Here is a 22840-nt window from a genome sequence, read left to right as displayed (position 1 = left end):
ATTACCTTATTTGACCTTGATTGGTAATGTGCATGTTGGGATACTCAAATTTCTTGCTATTCTATGCGTGTGATTGACTGTAAAACTCTGAGAATATGGATATTGGGTTTACAAATCAGTTTTAGTGAGTAGGTGAATTTGAAAGTGGGGAATCCATGAATAATGAGGGTTGACTATATTAATAACTGTTTTCTTGCATCTGTATTTCTCTAGCAGTTCTTCCTCTGGACTAAAAAGCTTACCCACTGGGGAAAACATTTTAAAACACTATCTGCTCAGATGTTGTGGATTACAGAGGGAGCCACATTAATAAAGCTTTTCCAGGTGCCTGATCTCTCTCTCTCTCTCTATTTTTTTTTTTTTTTTTTTGAGATGAAGTCTTGCTCTGTCACCCAGAGCAAGTGCAGTGGCACAATCTCGGCTCACTGCAAGCTCCACCTCCCGGGTTTACACCATTCTCTTGCCTTAGCCTCCCAAGTAGCTAGGACTATAGGCACCTGCCACCACGCTCTGCTAATTTTTTTGTATTTTTAGTAGAGACGGGGTTTCACCATGTTAGCCAGGATGGTCTTGATCTCCCAACCTTGTGATCTGCCCACCTCAACCTCTCAAAGTTCTGGGATTACAGGTGTGAGTCACTGTGCCCAGCTCTGATCTCTCACTTTTATCAGTTTGTTTGCCCAATAAAAGTGGCCCATCACTTCCAGATCTTTAAAGTTGACTGAGGCTTCACTCTTCAGATATGGTAGAATTTTGATAGTTTTTTTTATCATTCTTTAATAAGATAGAGTGTGTGGGTGGGGACCCGGGAAAATACCACAGACAGATTATGGGACCATTGCTGAAAAATCCAGCAAAAAGCAGTAGGATTGACACAGGGCAGGTGAGCCCCCAAATTGGGGCTTAGCCTGGGAGGGTTCTTGGCATTGCTCAGGAAAGAATTTAAGAATGAGCTGGTGGTGGAAGAATGCAGGTCTAATGAAGCAACAGTGTACAACAGAGTAGCTGCTCCTTGCAGAGCAGGGCTAACCCATAGGCATGCACCCAGAGTAGCAGTGTATGGACTGTAGACTGGCAGTATTTATACCCACTTGTAATTACATGCAAATCAAAGTACAAGTTATTCAGAAATCTTTAGAAAAGGGGTGATAACTTTTGGGGGCTGCCATGGCCTTTGTAAACTATCATAGCACTGCTGGGAGTGTCTTATGCTGATGAGCAGTGAGGACACCTAGAGGTTGCCTTGGGTGCCATTTGCTAGTTCTGGTGGGTTTCTTCATTTCGTCTTATTGAAACCAGGAAATAAGTCCTGGTAGTCTCCTACTTCAGGATGGCTTAGAAATTCTGGTGTAGGCAGTTTTTGAGGTAACCAGGCTCAGCTTACTCAGGGCCCAGATGATAAAGGTGATGATTTTGACCTTTGCAAGCATTGAAAATTAGCATATTATAGTTATCAGAATGGTCATTATTGTAAACATTAACTTGTTGGGATTGCTTGGAATTCTTTTAGAAAGAAGGAGAAAAAGAATTGGTTTTAGTAGGTTCTGTAGTTTCAAGTCATGTAGCAGATAGATCACACAATTTAGTGACAACAAAACACAAAGAACAATAATAATAACAGCAACATCTAGCATTTTTAAAGCCATCTTTACAGGCTGTGTCTTGTGTTAGTGCTTTAGCCTACCTTTTATATATTTCTGTAGTATTCTTATGTATTATACTGGGGTTAAGGAAGGTACCTATGTAATTAAAAAATTCTTTCTGTGTTAGAAATGTGAAGAAACAGAAACATCAGGAATTAATAATAAATTTACATCTAGATGAATCATAAACATAGTATATCTTACTGTCTACTGAGTATGGTATTTAAGTGTTTTATATAATTCTAATATGAGGTAGATAGGATCCCATTTTATAAATGAAGAAACTTGTGCTTGTCTGTTTTCTGTCACTTGTATATCTTAAGTTACTCAAATAAGGTAGAACTGTGATTCAAACTGAGGACTGTCTGACTTCAAAGCTCACTCTCTTATTCACCATGCTGCAGTGGTTTCCATGTATTTTGGTGTTCAGAGATTTGGAGGGAGAGGCAGGAGTGATCGGGGTGACAACTTATGTTGATTTTTGAATGGAAAGGAGACTAGATTTCTTATGAAGTAAAGGCAGAAGACTCAGGGTGTGGTTGAACATCCGAATCCAAAACAAATAGTTATGTCTATTAAAGGTGCTCACATCATGCCTGTCTGCATAGTCCTTTGTTTCTAAAGCTGCTTCTGAAGAAGGAAATGAGGTGGGCTGTGAAGGCTCCAAGAAAGGTAGGAGAAGATGGGATGGTGGATACTTAATCATTCGCAAAGGTGTGGTATATAAGTAAGTGGTAGATTTTCCTCATTTCTTATTGATGATCTTCGAATGTTGCTACTTGATGACATCAAGTTGTCTTGTCTACATACCCATCCTTGTGTTCTACTACTGAACATGAGCATGTAGCTCATAACATCTGGATGTTTTTTACTCATCTCTTTTTCTCTCTCTCTTTTTTCTCCTAACCTGACTTGTTGATTGCTGTTTTTGTGTGTCTTCAGAAATTTATATAGCCAGTCTGTTCCATTCTGGACTGTTTATCTTTGGCATGCCAGAGGTCTTGAAACATCATAATGTTGTGTAATGAGCATAACTTCTGCCTTGACTTGTGGGTGTTAAGAGCGTTAGTCAGTGCAAAGTATTGAGTTAAATATTTTCAATAAAAGGATATAATGATCTAACAGAGAAGAAGAAGTTATAAAAATCCTAGTTCATGGCTTTCATGGTGAGCCATATATTTAGTGGGTTCTACCAGTGATGAATTAGAGATTGACAAAATGAATGTAAAAGCATTCTTACTTTTAATTAATGAGAGAGGAGGAAGAAAAACAATAATAAGAAAAAAAAGGACTTGATTCTCATCCATACCAAGAAAAGTGTAAACATCCAAGTTCCCAGTGATTCTAACCCTGATTCATTACCTTGCATGTGTCTTTAATTACCACAAGAAATGTTTAAGATTTCCATTGAGATATTATCGACAGGGACTCCTGGGCTGCATCATAGGCCTGATTGAAAGCCTTTAGCCTTGTAATGATCTCTTCTTGGAGGACCATCAGGGAATTCTTTGCAGCTCTGTCAGAGAGTCAGGGCTTTCCTGAGCAAACAAACTAGGTCTTTACCTATGGAGCTGATTTTATGAAGAGTTTTGGTCAGCATTAGTCATTGTGAAACTATGGGCCTCCTGCCCTGGTTTATCTCAACAGTCATCTCCCTACAGCAGAAGGTTGAATCCTCATCTCTCCATGAGTCTGAGCATCTAAAGATGTTAGAGGTACATTGGTTTGCTTCTTACTGAGGAATGTGTAGTGGGTACTGGTCTTCTGGGAATAGTGTCTAGATGAATGTTTAATAATCAGTTTAATAGTTTGATGGGCTGTCTTATTTCCTGGGGTTGGAGGCTTAAACCAGGACACCCTGTGCTAACTCTGCTCTTTACCTTGCCAGCAATCCTCAGTCGTCCTGGTAAACAACCTCTGAGTTAAATACCTTTTCTTTTCTGGAGAGGTTACCAACAAAGGAAGAGGCTTTGATGTCAGAACAGGGGGTGTAAACAGTGTTTATGGCCGCTATTAAAAATTTCTCATCTGGGTATTTTCAAAAGAATTCCAAGTCAAAATATATCACTTATGGGAAGTAGCTTCTTTTCCAATATGATATCTTATGCAATTGATATTTATTTTCATGGTTGAAGTAGTAGTTGATGACATTTTGGGGGCTGGAAGATTTGTGGGGGGGAGGACATAGATTTTCATCAGATATCCTTGTGTCCTTTCCTTGAGAGGATTATTGATCTCTAGTCTTCATATGTAAGGTATTGAATTTATTTACTGTTATTAACTGAATCTATAGATAAAGAGGTAATTTTGAATGGGAGCCAAGTAACCTGTTGATGTAAAGTCTATTTTACCTTTTATGATTACCATCTAGCACCTCCCTCCTTCCTGGCTGAATTCCCTGTCATTTTAAGTAGGCAGCAATCGCAATTACTGGTTTGTTAAAGAAGCCCGCTCCTGCTGCCAAGGATCCTGTTAATTATCACTCTGTCTCTAATTTAGCCTTCCTAGTGTTGAGAGAAGGTGCACGTAAGCGTGTGGCAGAACGTCTGCAATTGCATCTTTGTAATAATCTCCTTTCTGAGACGGTTCAGTGGACTCAATGTTCCGCCAAAGGGCCGATGTGGCCCTGGTGAGTGTTTTCAGCTCTCTTCTGTAGCTCGTTTGGTCAGTCGAGTTTGATGTGATTGTCCTCTCCTTTTGCTTCTGACCTAAGTAAAAGCTAATGGTTGGCATTAATTTTGGGAATTCAGACCTATTCTGCTCCATCTCTGAAGTCAAATGGGACACCTTGAAAATACTTCAGTGGTTTTCCCACGAGCTATTTTCTCTCTCTGTGAAAAGGAAACCAGGGAATTGACTCTGTGCCTGTTTTCAAGAAGGTAAAACAGATGATAACCAAAGTACCTCAGTTTACAGGTTCTTATATAGCATGTTTTTTAAGGGATGTCAATCTTTATATCATATCAGATCTTTGGTTCTTGTTCATAAATGGCTAGATTGCTTTCTGTTTGTTTTCAGAAATGTTCAGTTCACTTGTTTCAGTGAACATTTTTTCAGAAGTTCCACTGGATCATTTGATTAGGTTTGGAGTGCTTATGCTTCCTTTTCCACTTTTTATGTTATTTTTGGCAGTGTTGGTATTTGAAGCTGTAGAAGTGATTCACTGCAAAGTGCATTAATTTTCCACATTTCCAAATGCATTTTCCAGTGGTCCCCAGATTTCTTTTCCTCCTCTCAGATGATTCTGCAGTTGTCCTTCTGTCATTCTGCTGGCTCAAACATAAATGCTGATATCACTGAATTTCTGAAATTACAGCTGGTGGGGATTAACAGAAATTGTAAAAGAATACCACTTCCTCATTTTGCTATTTTCTTGACTAATTATTGTCTTTTCAAGTACTGTAGGAGGATAGGGATTTGGAAATGAATTCTTTGTCTTTCAGTTTAAACAGCAATTTTCCTTTTCCTTTTTCTGTTATATTTCAAAAATTATGTAGCGCTTAAGATGCTTTTCTGATGTGCCCTTTAATAACCCCAGACGGAGGAGTCTCACTCCTGATTTTGCACTTTGGACTGTCTTCTACCCTGGGTGAAGGGTTTTGAATACTTCCCTTAAGTAAGTTTCCTTATATAGAATATTTTTACTCAACAGTTTTTCTCCAACTCCAGGCCGTTACTGGTATTATGTGAAAGATTGTGATTGATTTATTTGTTTGTTCGGAGCCTTTGCTCCTTTAAGGAATGCTTAACTCTGTCCTCATCATTTTCTTGTTTAGGATCTGTGTTATTTGTGACAATTTTGATTGCTCCAGCCCTCTACACATTAATTTTTCTGGCTTGCGTCTCCTTGTTTCAACAGTGGGAGTCTGGGCCTCAGACTTTCTTATCACTTGGTTTGTCGTTTGAGTGATGGTTCCATGAACCTTTTCCTGGGAGTTCTCTGGACTCCTATGCTGGATGCTGGAAGCCACCTGGAAGTGTGCACACAGGATGGTTGGGTGCTGCTGGGCGGTATTGATTGAACTGCAGTCCCATGGAAACAGAAATAGAAAGGGTTCAGCATTCGTACTTTCCTCTGGTGGCGTTTTTGCTTATTTTGTGTATTTAGAAAAGGTAGCCATATGCAAACTGCTGACTTACTATTTTCCCTGGAATGGAAACCATTTGGATTATTTCAATGAGTTTTAGTGAAGATTTGTTTGTTCACAGTATTAGTTTTGTTTTCTGGTAGCCTGTTTAGAATAAGACCAGAATGTGTCTTTTTACTTTATGGAAATGAATGCTTACTTGGTGTTTGGAATTTTGCAAACCAACATGAATTTGAAAAGTCATATGTTTATTCCAGAGTCAAAATAGAAACTCTTTAGTGAAAATTATAGATATTTCCATCTTGGATCATTTACTTTCTGTGAAAAAATTTTTTTGACAAAATTGTTTAAGATTTCAGAGGAATCTCTTTTCCTGGTTAATTTTCCCACAAATTAATTTCCCTCATTTTTAAAAAGAAAAATAAGATTAAACTGAAGAATTGCAGACCAGGCTCATATGTCCTGGAATATTTGCTGTAAGCTGGTGACTGATTCTTTGCTGTTATCTTTCATAAGCGAGTGGATTTAGTTTAACTGTTAGTAGTTAAGGTTTGGATTAGGAATACAAATGTAATTTCCTTACTGTAAGACCTATTAAGCACTGATTTGTGTTCCCGAGGATAAGTTATGATTATTCGGTCTCAGGAAAATTTGTATTATAAGATCCATATACCCTTAGCCAAAATTTCCTTCTAATATTGCAATGATAAGTTCTTTTAATAGAGATTTTGGAATGGTACAGCTATCTGGAAAGTATTTCAAATGTCATTGTGGAGTTTTTGGTTAAATGTGAGTTTTAAAAGTTTGAGAAATAGAATAAAAAGGGCGAAGGAAAAATAGTTATGAATTGGTCGAATTGTTTGGGCTATGAGGTATCTTTTTAAGAAGAGCTTTTGTGTTTATGTAGAAAATATCACTAAATATAAGAAAATGGAAGCTTAATAGTTGAACGAGGTAGGAGTTGGAAGGGTATCATGAGATTGTAACTTAACTGGAGTATACATTAAATGAATTGTATATTTCACTAGCTTGATGACCATGAATGGTTTTGTTTATCATTTTATCTTTCTTTTCTTTTTTCTGTTTTGTTTTGTTTTGTTTTTTTAGATGGAGTCTCTTTCGCCTAGTAGCATGATCTCAGCTCACTGCAACTTTTGCCTCCTGGGTTCAAGTGATTCTCCTGCCTCAGTCTCCTGAGTAGCTGGGATTACTCAGCTACTCAGCTAATTTTTTTTTTTTTTTTTTTTTTAGTAGAGTTGGAGTTTCACCATGTTGGCCAGGCTGGTCTTGAACTCCTGCCCTCTAGTGATCTGCCCATTTCGGCCTCCCAAAGTGCTGGGATTACAGGTGTGAGCCACCGCACCTGATCTCTTTATCATTTTATCTTATCCCAGCAAATAGCATCATGCTGGACCTTGTAATTCTTCAAAAAATGTTGAATCAATGAATGAGTGAATACATGTTTTGGGAGGCCTGGTTGCAGACCCAGCTGTGCTGCTACCTAATCATGTGACCCTGGGGATCTGTCTCCCACTATATACGATGAAGGCTAAAGACGGGATCAGGGATAAGTATGTGGGATTGTGTTGCTCCCTCCTTCTGCTGCAGTATGGTAGATGTTGCCAACTATCACTTTGCTGTTTCCTGTGAACCCAGGAGGAGCCTTGGGCCCTTCTGAATTTAGTGCATCAAGCTCCCATGACTCACTATAGATACAAGAGTTAAAACTTACTGTACCTTCTCCTTTTGGTTTTGGTCCCTGAAACCCAATTACAAATAGGCAATATTATATGTTGTTTCTTGGTTAGCAGATGTTCATTTAAACAATAGGAACAACAGCATGCACCATTATCCCTCCGTTCAATAATTTTTCTGGTAGATTTAGCAGATATATTAATAGATAGAACTTAATGAATGGGTCCAGACATTATTCTTCCAGTGGAGTAAGATATGAAGATATAATTAGATTAGCAGAGTTTTTTACTTTTACTCTCCAAAGCACATGTCTCCATCTGGGGCACAATTATGGAGCACCTCCTGTATGCTAGCACTATGCTATTGATAAATGGCCAGCCTATAATTCATGGGCTCTGCCTTCTTGTAACTCACAGTGACATAAGTATGATGCTACATCTGTAGTTATTCCTTTAAAGACAAAAGATGGAGGGGCATGTAATCCTGGCAATTTGGGAGACTGAGGTGGGTGGGTCACTTGAGGTCAGAAGTTCGAGACCAGCCTGACCAACATGATAAAACTGCATCTCTACTAAAATTACAAAAAATTAGCTAGGTGTGGTGGTGCGTGCCTGTAATCCCAGCTACTTGGGAGGCTGAGGCAGGGGAGTTGTTGGAAACCGGGAGGTGGAGGTTGCAGTCAGTTGAGATTACAACACTGTACTCCAGCCTGGGTAACAGAGCGAGACTCCACCTCAAAACAAAACAAAAAAACAACAACAAAAAACCAAAAACAAAACATTCGTCAAGCAGATGAGAAGAAAGCATTCCAGGTAGACTGAGGCACGGAGGTGCAGCATAGTGTGGCACTGAGACAGTCTTAGCATGGAGTGTGGCTGGAGCACCAGGGAGCGTGGCCAGCTTCATGCAGAGGAATAGTGCTCTGGCTGCCAAATGAAGAATGGGTTGGAGGGTGGCCACGGCTGGTGTCACAGAGGCCAGCTAGGATGGTTCCAGCTGAACTGTCTTTGTGAGGAACGATGATACACATGCACTGTTCAGCCCTGAAGATAGGTTGTGATTGCAAGAGGATAAAAACCTTGTAAAAGATTTCAAGGGCAATGAGGAAAAAAGTAAGGCTATGTGTAAACTGCTTACTGCTGACAATAAAGTGACTACTTGTTCATTCCTTCATCATGTAAGTGGATGCCTATTCTGTACCAAGCACCTGGAAAATACAATCGTGTATAAAGTAGACATGGCCTCTGTCCACAATCAAGCAAGAAGAAAATGATAGATTACTAAGATGTCATTATAAGGTGCATGAGCAAAATTCTTAGGGTCCATGCTCTCCATAGATTCCCCTCCTTTCCTGAAGTTAATTTATAGTCTGACAACGTGTTCTCTGCTTTTTACAGGAAATTTTGAAGGATAAAGTTAGATAAGAAGATAAACGTCAAGGTCTGTGTCTTATATGGAGCATACTTGCATGTACACACACACACACATGCTCACATACACACCTTCCTCCCCTAATAAAAGACCACCTGTCTTCACTCCATAGGTAGACAAGCATCTAGAATAAGGCATATGAGGATTCCCATAAGAAAATCTGCTCCAGGAAAAGTTCTAGATAACTTTTCATATTTTCTGAACACTGATGTTTTACATGGAAGAATCCTGGCTGTTGAGTTCCTGATCCAAGAAGAAGAGTCTTCCGTACATAATTTGGCTTTGGTGGCTGCTTCAGATTAGCCATTCTATCTGTGTTCCAGGTTATTACCGGTGTTTGGAATTTGTGTGCAGAAGCAAGAATTTGCCTTGAGGCAGCAAGACTGGTAGATACTAGATAAGTGGCTTATTTTAAAGAGATGTTTTGGTACAGAAATGGCAGTAACAACAAATTCCTCCCCCTAATAGAAATCTTCCCCACATTCCCTATCCAACCCAGAATCATTTATATTAATATGGAGTCAAAATTCACCTGAATGGGTTTGATACAGATTCCTAGGAAGCCATTGTAAGTTCAAGCACAGTGTTTTAAAGATGAAGCATTCAAATGTATTAGGATGGTAATTGAAACTGGTGTAGGTGGGGAGGGCATGTGTCCCATTTTGCATGATTTGGAGAGGCAAAATAGCCTGTTGAGACTAAAACTCTGGAGTAGGACTGTTCTAGGTTTGAATCTCAGCTGCACTGATTGGTAGCTGTGTGCGTTTGGGCAAATCACTAAGATTCTCTCTTCACCTGTAAAATGAGGTAGTGGGTAAGATTGTCTTTTGTTAAATTTGCCAAGGTTTGAGTCTCTGTTGTACTATTCTGTGACATTGAGCAACTTGTTCTCTTTGCATCTTGGTTTTCTTATCTGTAAAATAATAATAGTAATAATAACAATAATGATGATGATAATAATAATAATGATCCCTACCTCATAAGGATGTGGCAAGAATTAAATAAGATTGTGCACACATAGGGTTTTCATCTTGGTGATCTGGCACCTAGTTAGCACTCATATCTTACTCAACTATTTTTCCTACCATCATTATATTGAGGTTTCTAAAATATTATTATTTTTTGATTTTTTATTTTGTTCTTTCTGAAAGTTAGGGCTTCACAAAGTATATTCATTGCTATGTGATTTCTTTTCTTTCTTTTTTTTTCTTTTTGCTGCAATGCCCAGGCTGGAGTACAGTGGCTATTCACAGGTGCAATCCTACTACTGATCAGCACAGGAGTTTTGACCTGTTCCATTTCTAACTTGGGCTGGTTTACCCTTCTTGATGCAACTTGGTGGCCCCCCTAGGAGGTCACCATATTGATGCCGAACTCATTGTGCTCACCAGATCGGCAAAGTGCACTACGGCCTGGAACTCCTGGGCTCAACCGATCCTCCTGCCTCAGACTTCTGAGTAGCTGGGACCATAGGCATGTGCCACTGCCTTTTCTTTCTTTAAATTGGAGACTCAATAATGCAATTTCTGAATTTGGGGCAGAGTTGCCAGATAAAATCCAGAATGTCCAGTTAAATTTGGATTTCTGATACAGAATAATTGTTTACTATAACTTTGTTCCAGATATTTCACGGGATAGCTAGACTAAAAAAAGTTCTTTATTCATCTGAAATTCAATTCAACTGGACATTCTGTATTTGCTAAATCTAGCCATGCTAGTTTGGTAGTAAAACATACTCCTTTGCCCTCTCGTTCATTTTTTCACTCAGATAGGGATATGTGGATGCTTATACAAACGCAGTGAATAACATCTTTGGGGCATAAGTATAGTAATAGTTTCATAAATTTGAAGAACGATTTCTTAGTGTCTCTGGTAAATCTGCCCCCTAATTCCTTCTACCTATGTAAGCCATAGGACCATCAAATTGAGATTATGTTGATATCTGAGTATATAGTATGATGTTGCTTGAAAATTCTGAAATGTTCTAGTGTTGCTTGTACCTAAAGGGAATGATTAATGGTGACACATTAATGGGTAGGTATGCATTCCAGAGAATCCTGAAAGCTTTGTCATTTTTGAAGGAAATTACCTCATTACTTTTAGAGTCACCTATCCAGGGTAGGTTGGTCCCTATGGTTGACCTGGTTTTCCAAGTGGGAAAATAAACACTTTGATGGTTAGGTTAATAACTTGGAGTGATTTCGTTGTACTTCCAATTCAAGTTAATTTTTAAGTAGGATTGGTCTTTAAGCTACTAGACTGGTTGGAGACTCGGAGAGAATTGTATTCTAAGAGTGAGATCCTTTCAATTCAGTCAGCATTTACTGAGTATTGACTGTGCAAAAGCAACTGCATATGAAGAGAGAGGAATTTAAAGTGTTTTTGAGTTCCTGCTCTCAAAAACCTTAGTGTTTATTGGAGCACGAAAGCAAGAAGCAATTATGACAAAAGGAAGATAAATAAGGTCAGAATTGAAGTCTAGTAAAGCCAGGTCCCAGGATGGTTGAATGTAGGAAGTGGTTAAATCTGGAGGCCAAGTAGAGTAGGAATGGCTTTTATTAGGACAGGTTTATTTGAAGGTAATATGTGAGAGAACTGTTCAAAGATAAGAATGATTTCATTTGGGAAATGAAATGTTCTAGGTGTGGGCTTAGCGTTAACAAGTACCCGGAGGTGGCCACATTTTGAAATGCACGTGTTACTTAGACGTGACCAAAATATGATCTAGAATTTCCAGATCAGAAACTTGCTTTTATGTAGGTGGACCTGGATTCATTCCATGTTGGTTTCCTAACTATTTATCATGCACCTGCTGTTGCTGTGTATGAGACAGCCAGAGAGACGTGGGCAACATTTAGGAATTCTTTTAGGTGGTCACTTAAACCAACTGAAAGTCACTCCATTTAAACATGGGATTTTTATTTTTATTTTTATTTTTTTTTCCTGAAATGAACACTTCCAGTGAGTTCTGATTTAAATTGGGCAAAATCAACAGCAAAAGAATTCCATGAGAAGCATCTTGTCAGGCACTCTGACTTAGAGTATTTGCTTAAATGACTTTACAAGCCAGCTTAACTCATTTCCTGTTGGATGACACTTGTTTATTAGACTTGGCCCAAGTCAGAGTTAATAGCCTTAATGGTTTTGAATGGTCCCAAGTGATTCTCCAGCAATGTGTCATTAGTGAACGGGAGGATTCTACAGATAGGATGCAACACACACATAGCTGCTTCAGCCATCATAGAGTTAAGAGAAGACCTATAGCCATCTTAAATTTAGCTATGGAAATTGAGAGTACTGGAAAGTAAGCGTTACCATTGCAGTAAATGCTAAAATATTTTCAACAGTTATAGTAGTTTTCTTTTTTTGCTTTTTTGAAATACTTCCATATGAAATTAATGCCATTTAAAAATGTCACCAGCATTCAGAACCTGAATCATCCCAAATTCTCTAGCAAATGAATTAAAATGTGACATGGGGTTCATGTTGATTAACAGATGTGTGTAGAGAATTGGATTGGGTAGCCTGCCATCGCGATGCATGCTTGATGCATGAGAGGGATTGCTAAGATTGGGAATGGAAAACTTTTCCGTGTTTCCATTTATGTGTGTGTTGGGCTATAAAGCTCTAAATTAGACTGGAAATTGGTGATTCATTTAGAGATCGTTGGTTTTTAATTTTCATCAATTAGGATTGATGTATGTCTTTTGAATTTGGACAAGTTGTTCTTTGTGGATGTTTTTGCTATTTCAGGTACTGGTGGGGTAAGAGAAGCCTGGATGCGAATCTTTATTGGGTTCTTAAACATGAAAGAGCCTAAACTGCTTATGTTAGTTTGGGTCTGGCTGAGTGTTATTAATTGTTTTTCCTTGATGGCCAGGCCAAATATTATGTAGTTTTTATATCTACCCTTGGTTCCCACTGCCTTATTTTTGGCCACTCTTAATATCTTCCTTTATATATCTGTCATTAAGTTATAATTGAAGCTTCATGTTTTATATTTAGAATGATGCATGGAGGCTCAGCTGTGCCAGCCATTCAGACCTAATGGCAAATGTTGGTTCATGCCAGAAAGTTTTTGAAATCTAGTCTCTTTTTTGGGATGTCCAATCTAAGTAAACCATCCTTTTCTGTCTTAAGCCGAGGGGCTCAGGGAAGCAATTTAGAAGTGATTTCCACTTCTGCGCATGTGAGAGCATCTTGTTTCTGATGAAAATTATTTACTTGCTAGTTCACTCTTTAACCCAGAGAGTCATGCAGCCTCAAAAGGGATTGCTTTGACAAGTCTTTATGTCACTTCATTCCTTAGTTTACTGACTTTCATGCAGAGTATCTGTGAGTGTCAGTTAAAAGTGGGTACATAGTAATAGTAGATGACACCCATGCCACCAGCTGCTTCCTATGGGCTGCCAGATGCTATCAGACATTTCACAGCTCTTGAATTCTCTGGATTTGGGCCACTCTTGAACTCTATCCACCAATCCATACAACCGCGAATTGAGCTAATATTTATTGAGGTTTTACTATGTTTCAGGAAGTTGTCTAGGTATGAGGAATACAGCAGGGCACCAAACTGTTGAAAATCCTTGTATTCATGGAACTTACATGGGCAAGCAGATGTAGAAATAAATATGTGAATGAGTAAAGTGCATAATATGCTAAATGCTGATAAGTGTTATAGAGAATGATAAAGCATGGATGGGTTTGAGGTGACTTGTAATTTAAAATTGAGTGGACAAGGACAGTTTCACTGAGAAAATGACATTTGAGAAAAGTCCCAAAGAAGATGAGGGAGTCATGCCAGTATCTGGGGGCAAAGCACAGCAGACAGAAGGAAGAGTAAGTACGTAGTATCTGGACAGGAGTGTAACTACTTCAGCAACAGCATCATGGCCACAGTGGCTGGACCAGGCTGAGCAAAGTGGGGAGTTCCGGGAATGGCAGGAGGTAGGGTCAGTGAAGGAATGGGATTGGGGCAGAGACAGACCCTGTAAGGGTTTGTAAAGACTTTGCCTTTTACTCATTAAAAATTGGGAGTCATTGCAGATTGCTAGCTAAAGGAGTACATGATATGATTAATTCAGGTAGCAGCCCAGTGTGGTGGGGGAAAACAGGGATCTGTGAATTTGGAGATCATGTAAACCATGGCTTTGTCACTAGGTAGGGGCAAATAAATTCATCGTCCTTAGCTTCAATTTTATTCCTTCTTATAAAACAATGCTTGTGGGTTGGATAATTTTTCATGACCTTCCAGGTTTTGATACTGTTACCCTGGATTAGTTGCCTTCCTGTGAGTATTTCATGTGTGTGGCTGATTACATTTCTCCTTGAGTATGCATAGCTGGACCACAGATTTGTAAATTATCTTTCTGTACTTTATTTACTTAAACATTTTTCCATAAACATCTCAAATTGAAAACTATGAAGCATTAATACTTTTATATATTGATGTTAAAGGTTGCTTAAAGACTAAATGGTAAGGGTAAACACAGATTATAAGCTTTATCACATAGCCTTAATACTATTTTTTGTTATAGAAAACAGAATTGATTTATAGAGTATTGCACTGAGCTATTATTTGGGATACAGTGATAAATAAGACACAGCTTCTTAAGGAATTGGGTAGGAGAAGAGATTCCTGGATAAGACAGTACCTCATAAAGTGTTGTTAATGGAGGAGACAGTCCTGGTTAAGACAGTACCCTACAAAGTGGTGTTAATGGCAGAAAAGAGGGCCAGAAGCCATGACTAGGTGCAGGCCCATGGGAGCATAGGCCGACTAATATTCAGGTGCATCTTCACACCAGTATTCTTTAAAAATGTTTAATATTTGCAACAACCAGTTAGACCTAGTGCCACACATGCTAGGAGGTGCTAGAGGCCTGGCAGGCTTTCTTCTATAGCCCTGAGCAATTTGGCTCTGCCCCAAACTTGCATCATGGTGTTTGGCACACCAAGGTTTGGTAATTAACTGTTATTAGAAGATGATTTAGGGACTGTATTTTATTATTCAAGAATGTCCTTTGGACATCTTAGTCCTCTCCTTTCCACCAGAATATTTCTTTTACTTCCTATGATGTTATAGTGCCCCTTCTAGACTGGTACCCCAGGTAGCAGGATGGCTAGTCAGTTTCTGTATTTCCCCAGTGGAGAAGTATTGCTTTAGTCTTGCCTTGTCTTCAGGCCTCCAGTATGAACTCTGTTGGGAGTCAGGTGGAGCCCTAGTCATTTTATCCACTGACACAATCTATTCCTTGTGTTCTGTTAACTGGCTTCTTGGGCAGCCTAGGAGTATTGTAAGTTTCCAGGTTGAAGATTCTGGAAGCAAGTTTCCAAGGGGTAGGAGGGCTGCCACTTTCCCAGACTGGCCCTTCAACTGAGGCTCCCTGTGTGTGTTGGGGAGTAGGGTGCTAGAGGCCTTGCTGCTGAGGAAAGTTACCATGGTTACCAGCACCATGGCTCTCAGAAGGAGGAGGCTGACATGTTAGCACCTCAGCTGTCCCGTGGTAATGCTTAGGGGGCAAATGACCATGCCCGTGAGCACTGTTAGAGCTGGAGGGGAAACTGAGGATCAGAAGGTGAAGCTGGAAACAGGAACTAAGAGCCCTTGACTTCCACATTGCATTGCTTCCTTTCAGTTCTTTTACACCTCAGGCCTTCACACACATTCTTCCTACCATCTTGAACATTTTCCTGCCATTCTTCTGTTTTCTTTCTACTCATCCTTTAGTCTCCACGTAATGGTTGCTTCCTAATCCACCTCCTTGCCCATCATCTGAATTAGGTTGCCATGCTTTTCTTTTATGGTTTCCTAATCTTATCCTTCATGCTGCTTACATAATTATTCTATATTCATCTGTATGTTCGGTGTTTGTTTCCCTACTCCAAAGGGCCAAGGAGCACAGCTGTTTTGTTTCCCATTTGATTCTCAGAGGTTAAGCCAGGCTCTAACACAGATAGGCAGTGTATGAGTCCCTAAGTGAAAGGGCAAATGACTGAAAAGAAGACTGGTTTTATCTGACCTATTTATGTGAAATGTCTCTGCCTGTCTCAGCTGAGGGTAAAAACTGTTATTGATTTTATGTATTATTGAGGATGCAGAAGATGTGATTCTTGTCTCTAACATCACCAAGTGTGTGGCCTTCTGGGATTTTATTAAGGATTGTCTCTGCAAAAAACAAAACCCAATGATATACAGAAATCTGCATTCTTTAATTGGTATAGGCTTGACATGTGGGGCTGTGATTTGTCAATTTATTTTGCAATAGTTGCATTTTTAGTTCTTAATTCTGTTTCCAGAAATGAGCTTTAATGCCATTCGGATTCCCCCATTCTTTTTATTAAAAATGAATAGAGAGAAAATACCACTTTTTGTTAACGGGATTCCTGATACTTTTTTGGAGAGATTTGTTTTGGCTTGTGTAATGGAATTTTTAAGAGGATGGGCATAGAAAACTGACTGGGACTCTTTCTAGAAGAAAGAGCAGAGTTACCTACTGTGTGTAAAAAGGAAAAGCAGCAACAGTGGATTTTCTTTATTTCTAAAACTAAACTGCCCTAATTGTTCATATCAAAAGATAGGCTTTTCCCAAGCTGGGTTGGCATTTTTAATGTACAGAGAAAGCGTGCATTGTTTTGCAGCATGCATTGCGGTTACACTGGCTCCCAGAAGATTAGCTCAAAGGTATCTATGAATAGTCACACCCTAAATTACATGAACTGAACAGTTTTAAAGAGGTGGAAAATCTGAGGCATGCTATTTCCCAGACACTCATGCCTTAGGAAAATAACTAGGGAAGTGGGAGAGTGAAACTTAGAAGTTGCTACTTTATATTCACCAGTGTGGCACTTGTTAACTGTGTGGCCCTGGGCTGCTGAATTAACTTCTGTGAGCCTCAGAATTGTAAAGTGGAGTTAAAAATACCAGCTACCTTCAGAATTATTGTGAGGATTTCATGAGATAATAAATGGAAAGTGTCACAATGTCCAGCACATTGTAAATGCCTTATAGATATGGGATAGTACACTACATAGGATAGTAGTTAAGGGCACAGACTCTGGAGGGCCTGGCTTCTGAATCCTGGACTTGCACTCAGGGGTGGAGCCATCTTGGGCTAGTTACTTGACATTTGCGTGTTTGAGTTTCCTCATACACACAATGGAGACAGTAATAATACCTGCTACGTAGAGTTATTATGAAGATTAACTGAGTTAGTATGTGTCAAGTGTTGATAACAACTTGTGGTTTATGGTAAGTGCTATATATACGTTTGTTGTTGTCATTAAGAGGCCTGGGTCTTGCAGACAGATAGTCTGGGTTCATGAACCAGACTTCATAATGTACCAGGTATGTGAACATGAAGAAGTTGCTTAATGTTGAGCTTCAGTTTTCTCTTTTTGTAATATGCGGATGATTCTAGTTATAATGTCAATTTTTATGAGAAATCAGTGAGATAATGCATATGTACAGTGCTCAGCATAGGGTTTGGAACATGGAAAATACTCAATATTTGTAGATATAACAAAGACTTTTCTTGTAATTGCTATTACCATTACTATGATTATTTCCATTATTTTTAGTCCTACTGTGGATATGCCTCTGGCTTATATAGAACTTACATTTGAAGATGAATTCCACAAACACTCTGTGGAAATAAAAAGGATTAATATGTAGAAAATAATGTTGAGAGTAATGTTACTGTTGGTACATTTCTATAAATGGAGCTGTTTCAGCAAATTGAAAAATATCCAGTAAAAGTCTTATAATCATGCATTTGCAATATTGTAGATCACAAAAGATCAGAGTTAGTCAGGGTCAGTGTTGGGTGGACAGTTTTATATTCATGGAAAATGACTCATAGGAAACATCAGGAACTAAAATTTCCAAAATAAAAAAAATTAAAAAGTCATATAAACTGTGTTTAAGTCAAGTCTATTTCCTATCTTAACTGAGATTATGTTCATGGCGTAAAGTTTTGACAGGGTCTAAATTTCAGTGTTGTATCTTGTTTGTGGCATCACTGGAAATGAATAAGTCCTGATTCCAGTGATGGTAACATTTTCTACTTTAGTCATTGGGGTCATTGTTGCTACAATATCCATATTTAAACCTGTGTGTTGTTTTGCAATATATCTTTAAGTTCAACTTCCTTTTTTGTTTCAAGTGAATAGGGAAGAAAAAACAGTGATTGTAATACAGAGCTACAAATGATGTTTGAGAAAAGCAGGGCTTTGAATAGCATTGGTCCTGAAGTTCTCTGTGTTTTAATGAAGGGTGGGAGCTTGCACTGAGAAGTCAGGTGTGCAGAGAAGTGCTAATGGTCACATCAAAATATGAAGTGCTGATGAAATTCCTAGATTATATGATCTGGAAGGACAAGTCAAGTTATCCCGTCAAAGATATATGGGGGAACTTCCTCTAGGCATGTGCATATCTCTGATAAGGGTATGGCATGGTTGGAAGGCTGGAACCTGGAAGGGAAGATAAATTCAAGTTCAGTATCACTGGGGTCATAGAATGGAGTACTTTTTAAGCCATGGTAAGAAGGATGGGGTTTATTCGAAGGCCAATAGAGAGGCACAGAAAGGTTTTAAGTGGGAGGGAGGGCATTCTATTTGTGTTTCTGAAAGATCACTATGGCAGTGCCACAGAGAACATATTGTAGGAGATGGTGACAAAGAAAACCAATAAGGAGCAGTGTAGGCAAGAGATGGGGCTGCTCTGGACTGGACTGTGGAGATGGAGAGGAGGTGGAGCTGAGAGATATCAGGGAAGGAGAATCGTAGGGTGGGTGATTGGTTGAACTTAACTGGTAAGAGAGAGCAAGGAAGGAAGGATGGCTTTTAGATTTCTTACATGGGCAGGTGGGTAGAACAATAATGCTGTTTATGGAGATGAGGCTCATGGGAGATAAAACAGATTGGGGAGGATGAATATTAATTCTTCTTCCTATATGTGGTATAGTAGATGAATGTATTTGGGGTATAGTAGATGGGTATAGTCATTTGACTGTTTTAGAACAAGTCTGGTTCTTGGGGTAGAGTCTGTTTCAGTCAGGTTTGCATTTTCAAGCATGAAATCAAATTGCCAATTAACAGCTGTGTAAACAAATAGGGACTTATTTATCTCCATACAAGAGCCTAGGACTCTGTAATCACTGCCGTTGTTTTAGTGGCTCCATGATGTCAGAACCAGCATCTCAGTGATTTGTCTTGACATATTTCTAATGTTTGTCACCTCATGGTTGCAAGATGGCTGCTTCTCCTCTGGGCATCACAACTGCTTTAAGAAGAGTGTAAATCGAGAAGGGAGAACAAGCTGTAATTTCTTATTAACATATACAACATGAAGTGTGCTTGAAGTTTGACCATACTTTTCTTAGATACCTTCTAACACATATAGCTCTGAGTAGTCTTCAAAATATGTTAAATACATTTTTCCCGGATTAAAATTCTCAACTTGCAAAAAGCATTTTTTTTCTCTCAGATTTATTCCAAATCTTCCTTATTACTAAAATTCTCAGTGGACCTCTTTGGGTTCCAAGCAAGTGCAGAAAATTCCATTTGGTGTTTGCCAACTGATGTGCAAGTAAAAGCAGGGAATGTATGATGTAAAATGTCATACCCTTTACTATGACTTTTGATTATTCTGTGTTTAAAACTACAGAAGGGAAATGTTTATTCACTCTTTTTGAAGGTAACATTATTCGGGGTATCATAAAGTGCAAATATTTGTCCTTTGTTGCAGTTTAATTCAAGATAGTTTCACCACTTAATGTTTGCAGAATTTTAGCTAACAGTCATTCTGAGGCATAGCAGAAGGTGCAGAGATTTTTGGAAAGAGACATCTCAAATGTACCCCGATGCTGTGTGATTTTCTTTAACTTCTCTGAACTGGTTTGTTCTGTGAAATTGGGTGAAGTTGCAATAAAAGCAGGAGACAGTCTTTACATCCTTACAACAAACTTATACAAAAATGCCTCAGAAACAAGGGTGACTGTGACACAGTGAAGGTGCAAGTTAAATATGGTGGAGTGTGGAATAGGGAAAGATTAAATCTGCTGGGAGATATTGTGAACTCCATGTTGGAAAATGCAGAAGATTTACAGGATAATGGAGGATGACCCCAGGCTTATCACACACATGTAGTGTGCAAAGTATGTTAGAAGATTTCAGGGATTTACTGTTTTTAATAAGGGTCAAAATGAGGAGACCCTTGAAAGTCTGGCTGAGTGAGCTTGAACTTTGTTCTGTATGTGATGGGGAGCTACTGAAGACTTAAAAATTCACAGAAACTTAATGTTGATAGAAGTGAAATTTGTGGGTCAAAAATATATACAATTAAAATTAAAATTAAACTTTTTATTTTGATATAATTATAGATTAACACACAGTTGTGAGAAGTACTGAGACATCCATGTATCTTTTATCCAGTGTCACCCAATAGTAATATTTAATATAATTCACAGCTGGTAGATCAACTGAAGTCTTTTGAAGGGAATTCCATGATATGCTGAAGTCTGTGTTGAGTGGGTTGTCCTAGTAGCTGCAGACTAGAATGGATTGGAAAAAGAACATGGAAGCTAGGGCACCTTTTGGAGGCTCTTGCAATAATCTCAGAGTAGGGGCACAAGGATAGGATTGGGAAGAAGGGATATTGGGCAATGTGGGACTGATAAGAGAAGTTGATTCTCTGTGTAATTGCTTAACAAAGAGGTATTGAGGGTCAGTTGTGTGCCATGCAGTCTGATAAGTACTATAGGGGTTAAAAGATGACCTAATAGAGACAGGGCAATGCAACTGAAGGAAGATGGGCCAGGTGGAAACTATGTTAGGCTGGACAAGACAGTGAGTTCTGTCTAGAGGGATAACTACTATTCTACCACTGGTTGTTACCATTTGTGACTATAGGTCCAGTGTGGCTGGTATTTTGATTTCTTAGATGACAGAAATCTAAATTTCTTTGTGAAATCTCCCAATTTTTAAATGTTACCTAATATAAAATTACAAAGAAGATGCCTGCCAATGAGCAGTCATCTGTGAGCTAGATTCACCCTATGGGTTCTTTGTTTTCTTGACGGAATGTTTAGAGCTTATTTCAGCCATCCACTACTGGGCGGATTTAGTGGCTTAAAGAGATAACTGTTTTATCTCTCATAGTTCTGATCATTGACTAGGGAGCAGTTTTCCTGGTCTTGCTTGGGGTCTCTTATGGAGTTGCCATTAGATGGTGGCTGGAGTTGGAGACATCTTGAAGCCTGCCTTGGGCTCTAAGATGGCTATAGCTTTCTCTTTCTCCAGTGGTTTCAGGACCTCTTGTGGCCTCTCCATGTGGCCTCTCTAGTAGGGTAACCAGACTAATTAGATGTTAGCTCAGAACTATAGACTGTTTCAAGAGGGAATAAATAGAAGCTACTAGTCTCCTTAAGGCTAGGTCTGGAATTGCTAGCACATCACTCTTGCCACTTTCTGTTAGTTAATGCAAGTTGCCCCAGCCCAGATTCACTGTGGGAAGGGACTGCACAGAACATGAATGATAGGAGGCCTTGTCCATTGATGATCATCTTTGGAGACTACCTACCACTGAAATCAAGATGTCTAGATATTGTTGACACTGTTTATCAAAGGTAAGTGAGGGACATAGCAAATTCTCCTGCTTAGCAGCTCATGTTACTTTGAGGTTTTTAGAAAACCACATAATAGTATGTTTTGTTATTGTTGTTGTTTTTACTTTTTTTTAAGTAGTAACTGTGAGAGTAGTAACTGGAGAAACCTGGTTGTTAATACAGTGGCTTCCTTTGGAAGCATAATTCTAAATTTGGAAGCTTGATTTGTAGCTATTTGGTGTCCAGTTCTTTAAAAAATAATACTATTAAGTGATAAGACAGATCTTTTCTGCTTTGGGTGAGCCTGTTCTTTTCAAATACATGACCAAGTTGTTAATGTTGGGTCCATAATCATGTATCTTTTCAGAAAAGAGCCCCTCAAATAAAGTCTGATACATAAGACTTCCAAATGTTTATTAGCCTGAATACATGCAATTAAAATGTACTTTATCATGGCACTTTTTGTGCTCCTTAGACTCAGAACTTGCTGCAAAATTTGCAGGTCCCAGTACAAAATGAACATGTGGAGCCCCTTGTGAAGATTGTAAAGACGACACCAGCAGAGCATTAAACCAAGGCTAGGGCCCTGTGCACCTGCATAGATCTCATGCCTGTGAAGTCAACCCCGGTTAGACTTTTGAAAATGTATACAAAATGCGGGAGTATACCGTATTTTTCCAATAAAGGGCCATTAACTCTGATCAAATTCTCATTATATTTTAACAGCCCTAAAGGTTGAAACTACTGCTTATGCAAATTAGAAAAGGGTGAAAGCTCTGTGTTTTACAAGATCTCTGTTCCCAAGCAGTGCCTGTACCTCCTAGCCACAGCAACAGGTCTTGGCAGGCATTAGTCTGAGCTCCCTGCTGTTCAGGCTTTCTGAATTCGAGTGATTCCAACACAGTTAGGGACAGCATATGTTGTTGAAGGCTTGGCATGCTTTTTCCTAAGTGTAGCTTCTCCCCTTTTACTGAGCTCTGTTCCTGAAGGATCCAGAATAGATTGCCTGTCTCATTGATGAGTTCTTAAGTTCCTTTGGAACAGACACTAACACAGTTCATTACACTAAAGATGTAGGGGTCAACATCTTCAGAAGGTAGTTGATAGACTCTAGACAGTTTTGCAACATTGTACAACCGCAGAGGGCATGTTCAGATCATGGTCTAGGAATGGCAGCCCCTGGCATTGTGCAGTGCACAGTCTGAGTGGCTGTACACAGAGGCCCTGCCCTATAAGAATCTCAGTCTGCTGTAATAATTTAAAGAGGTGGTTGTACAGCTGACTTTTTAAATAAGTCATGAGCCATTTTGAATTACTTGTTTGGCCCCCTGACCTGTGGCTTCATAAGCTCTTAATTTTTGTTTATCACCTCTATCAA

At 39.0% G+C, this 22840-nt stretch overlaps 1 protein-coding gene across 4 annotated transcripts in view; it reads left to right on the top strand.

Moving 5' to 3' along the window:
• Positions 1–22840, top strand: part of MITF (microphthalmia-associated transcription factor) — a 221003-nt gene that overhangs the window by 20435 nt on the left and 177728 nt on the right. Inside the window, exon 1 of one of the 4 annotated variants that reach the window (XM_011947149.1) lies at positions 4142–4272. The exons of 2 other annotated variants lie outside the window; for them this stretch is intronic. In XM_011947149.1, the coding sequence (XP_011802539.1) occupies positions 4262–4272 (11 nt within the window). In that variant the 5' untranslated portion in view covers positions 4142–4261. Of the gene's footprint in view, positions 1–4141; positions 4273–4390; positions 4523–22840 lie in introns of those variants that run through there. One more of the 4 variants, XM_011947146.1, reaches the window with a different exon arrangement.

This window comes from Colobus angolensis, unplaced genomic scaffold, assembly GCF_000951035.1.
Source record: "Colobus angolensis palliatus isolate OR3802 unplaced genomic scaffold, Cang.pa_1.0 Scaffold26, whole genome shotgun sequence".
In the NCBI taxonomy this organism is placed as follows: Eukaryota; Metazoa; Chordata; class Mammalia; order Primates; family Cercopithecidae; genus Colobus; species Colobus angolensis.
This window is presented reverse-complemented; position numbering and strand designations above follow the sequence as displayed.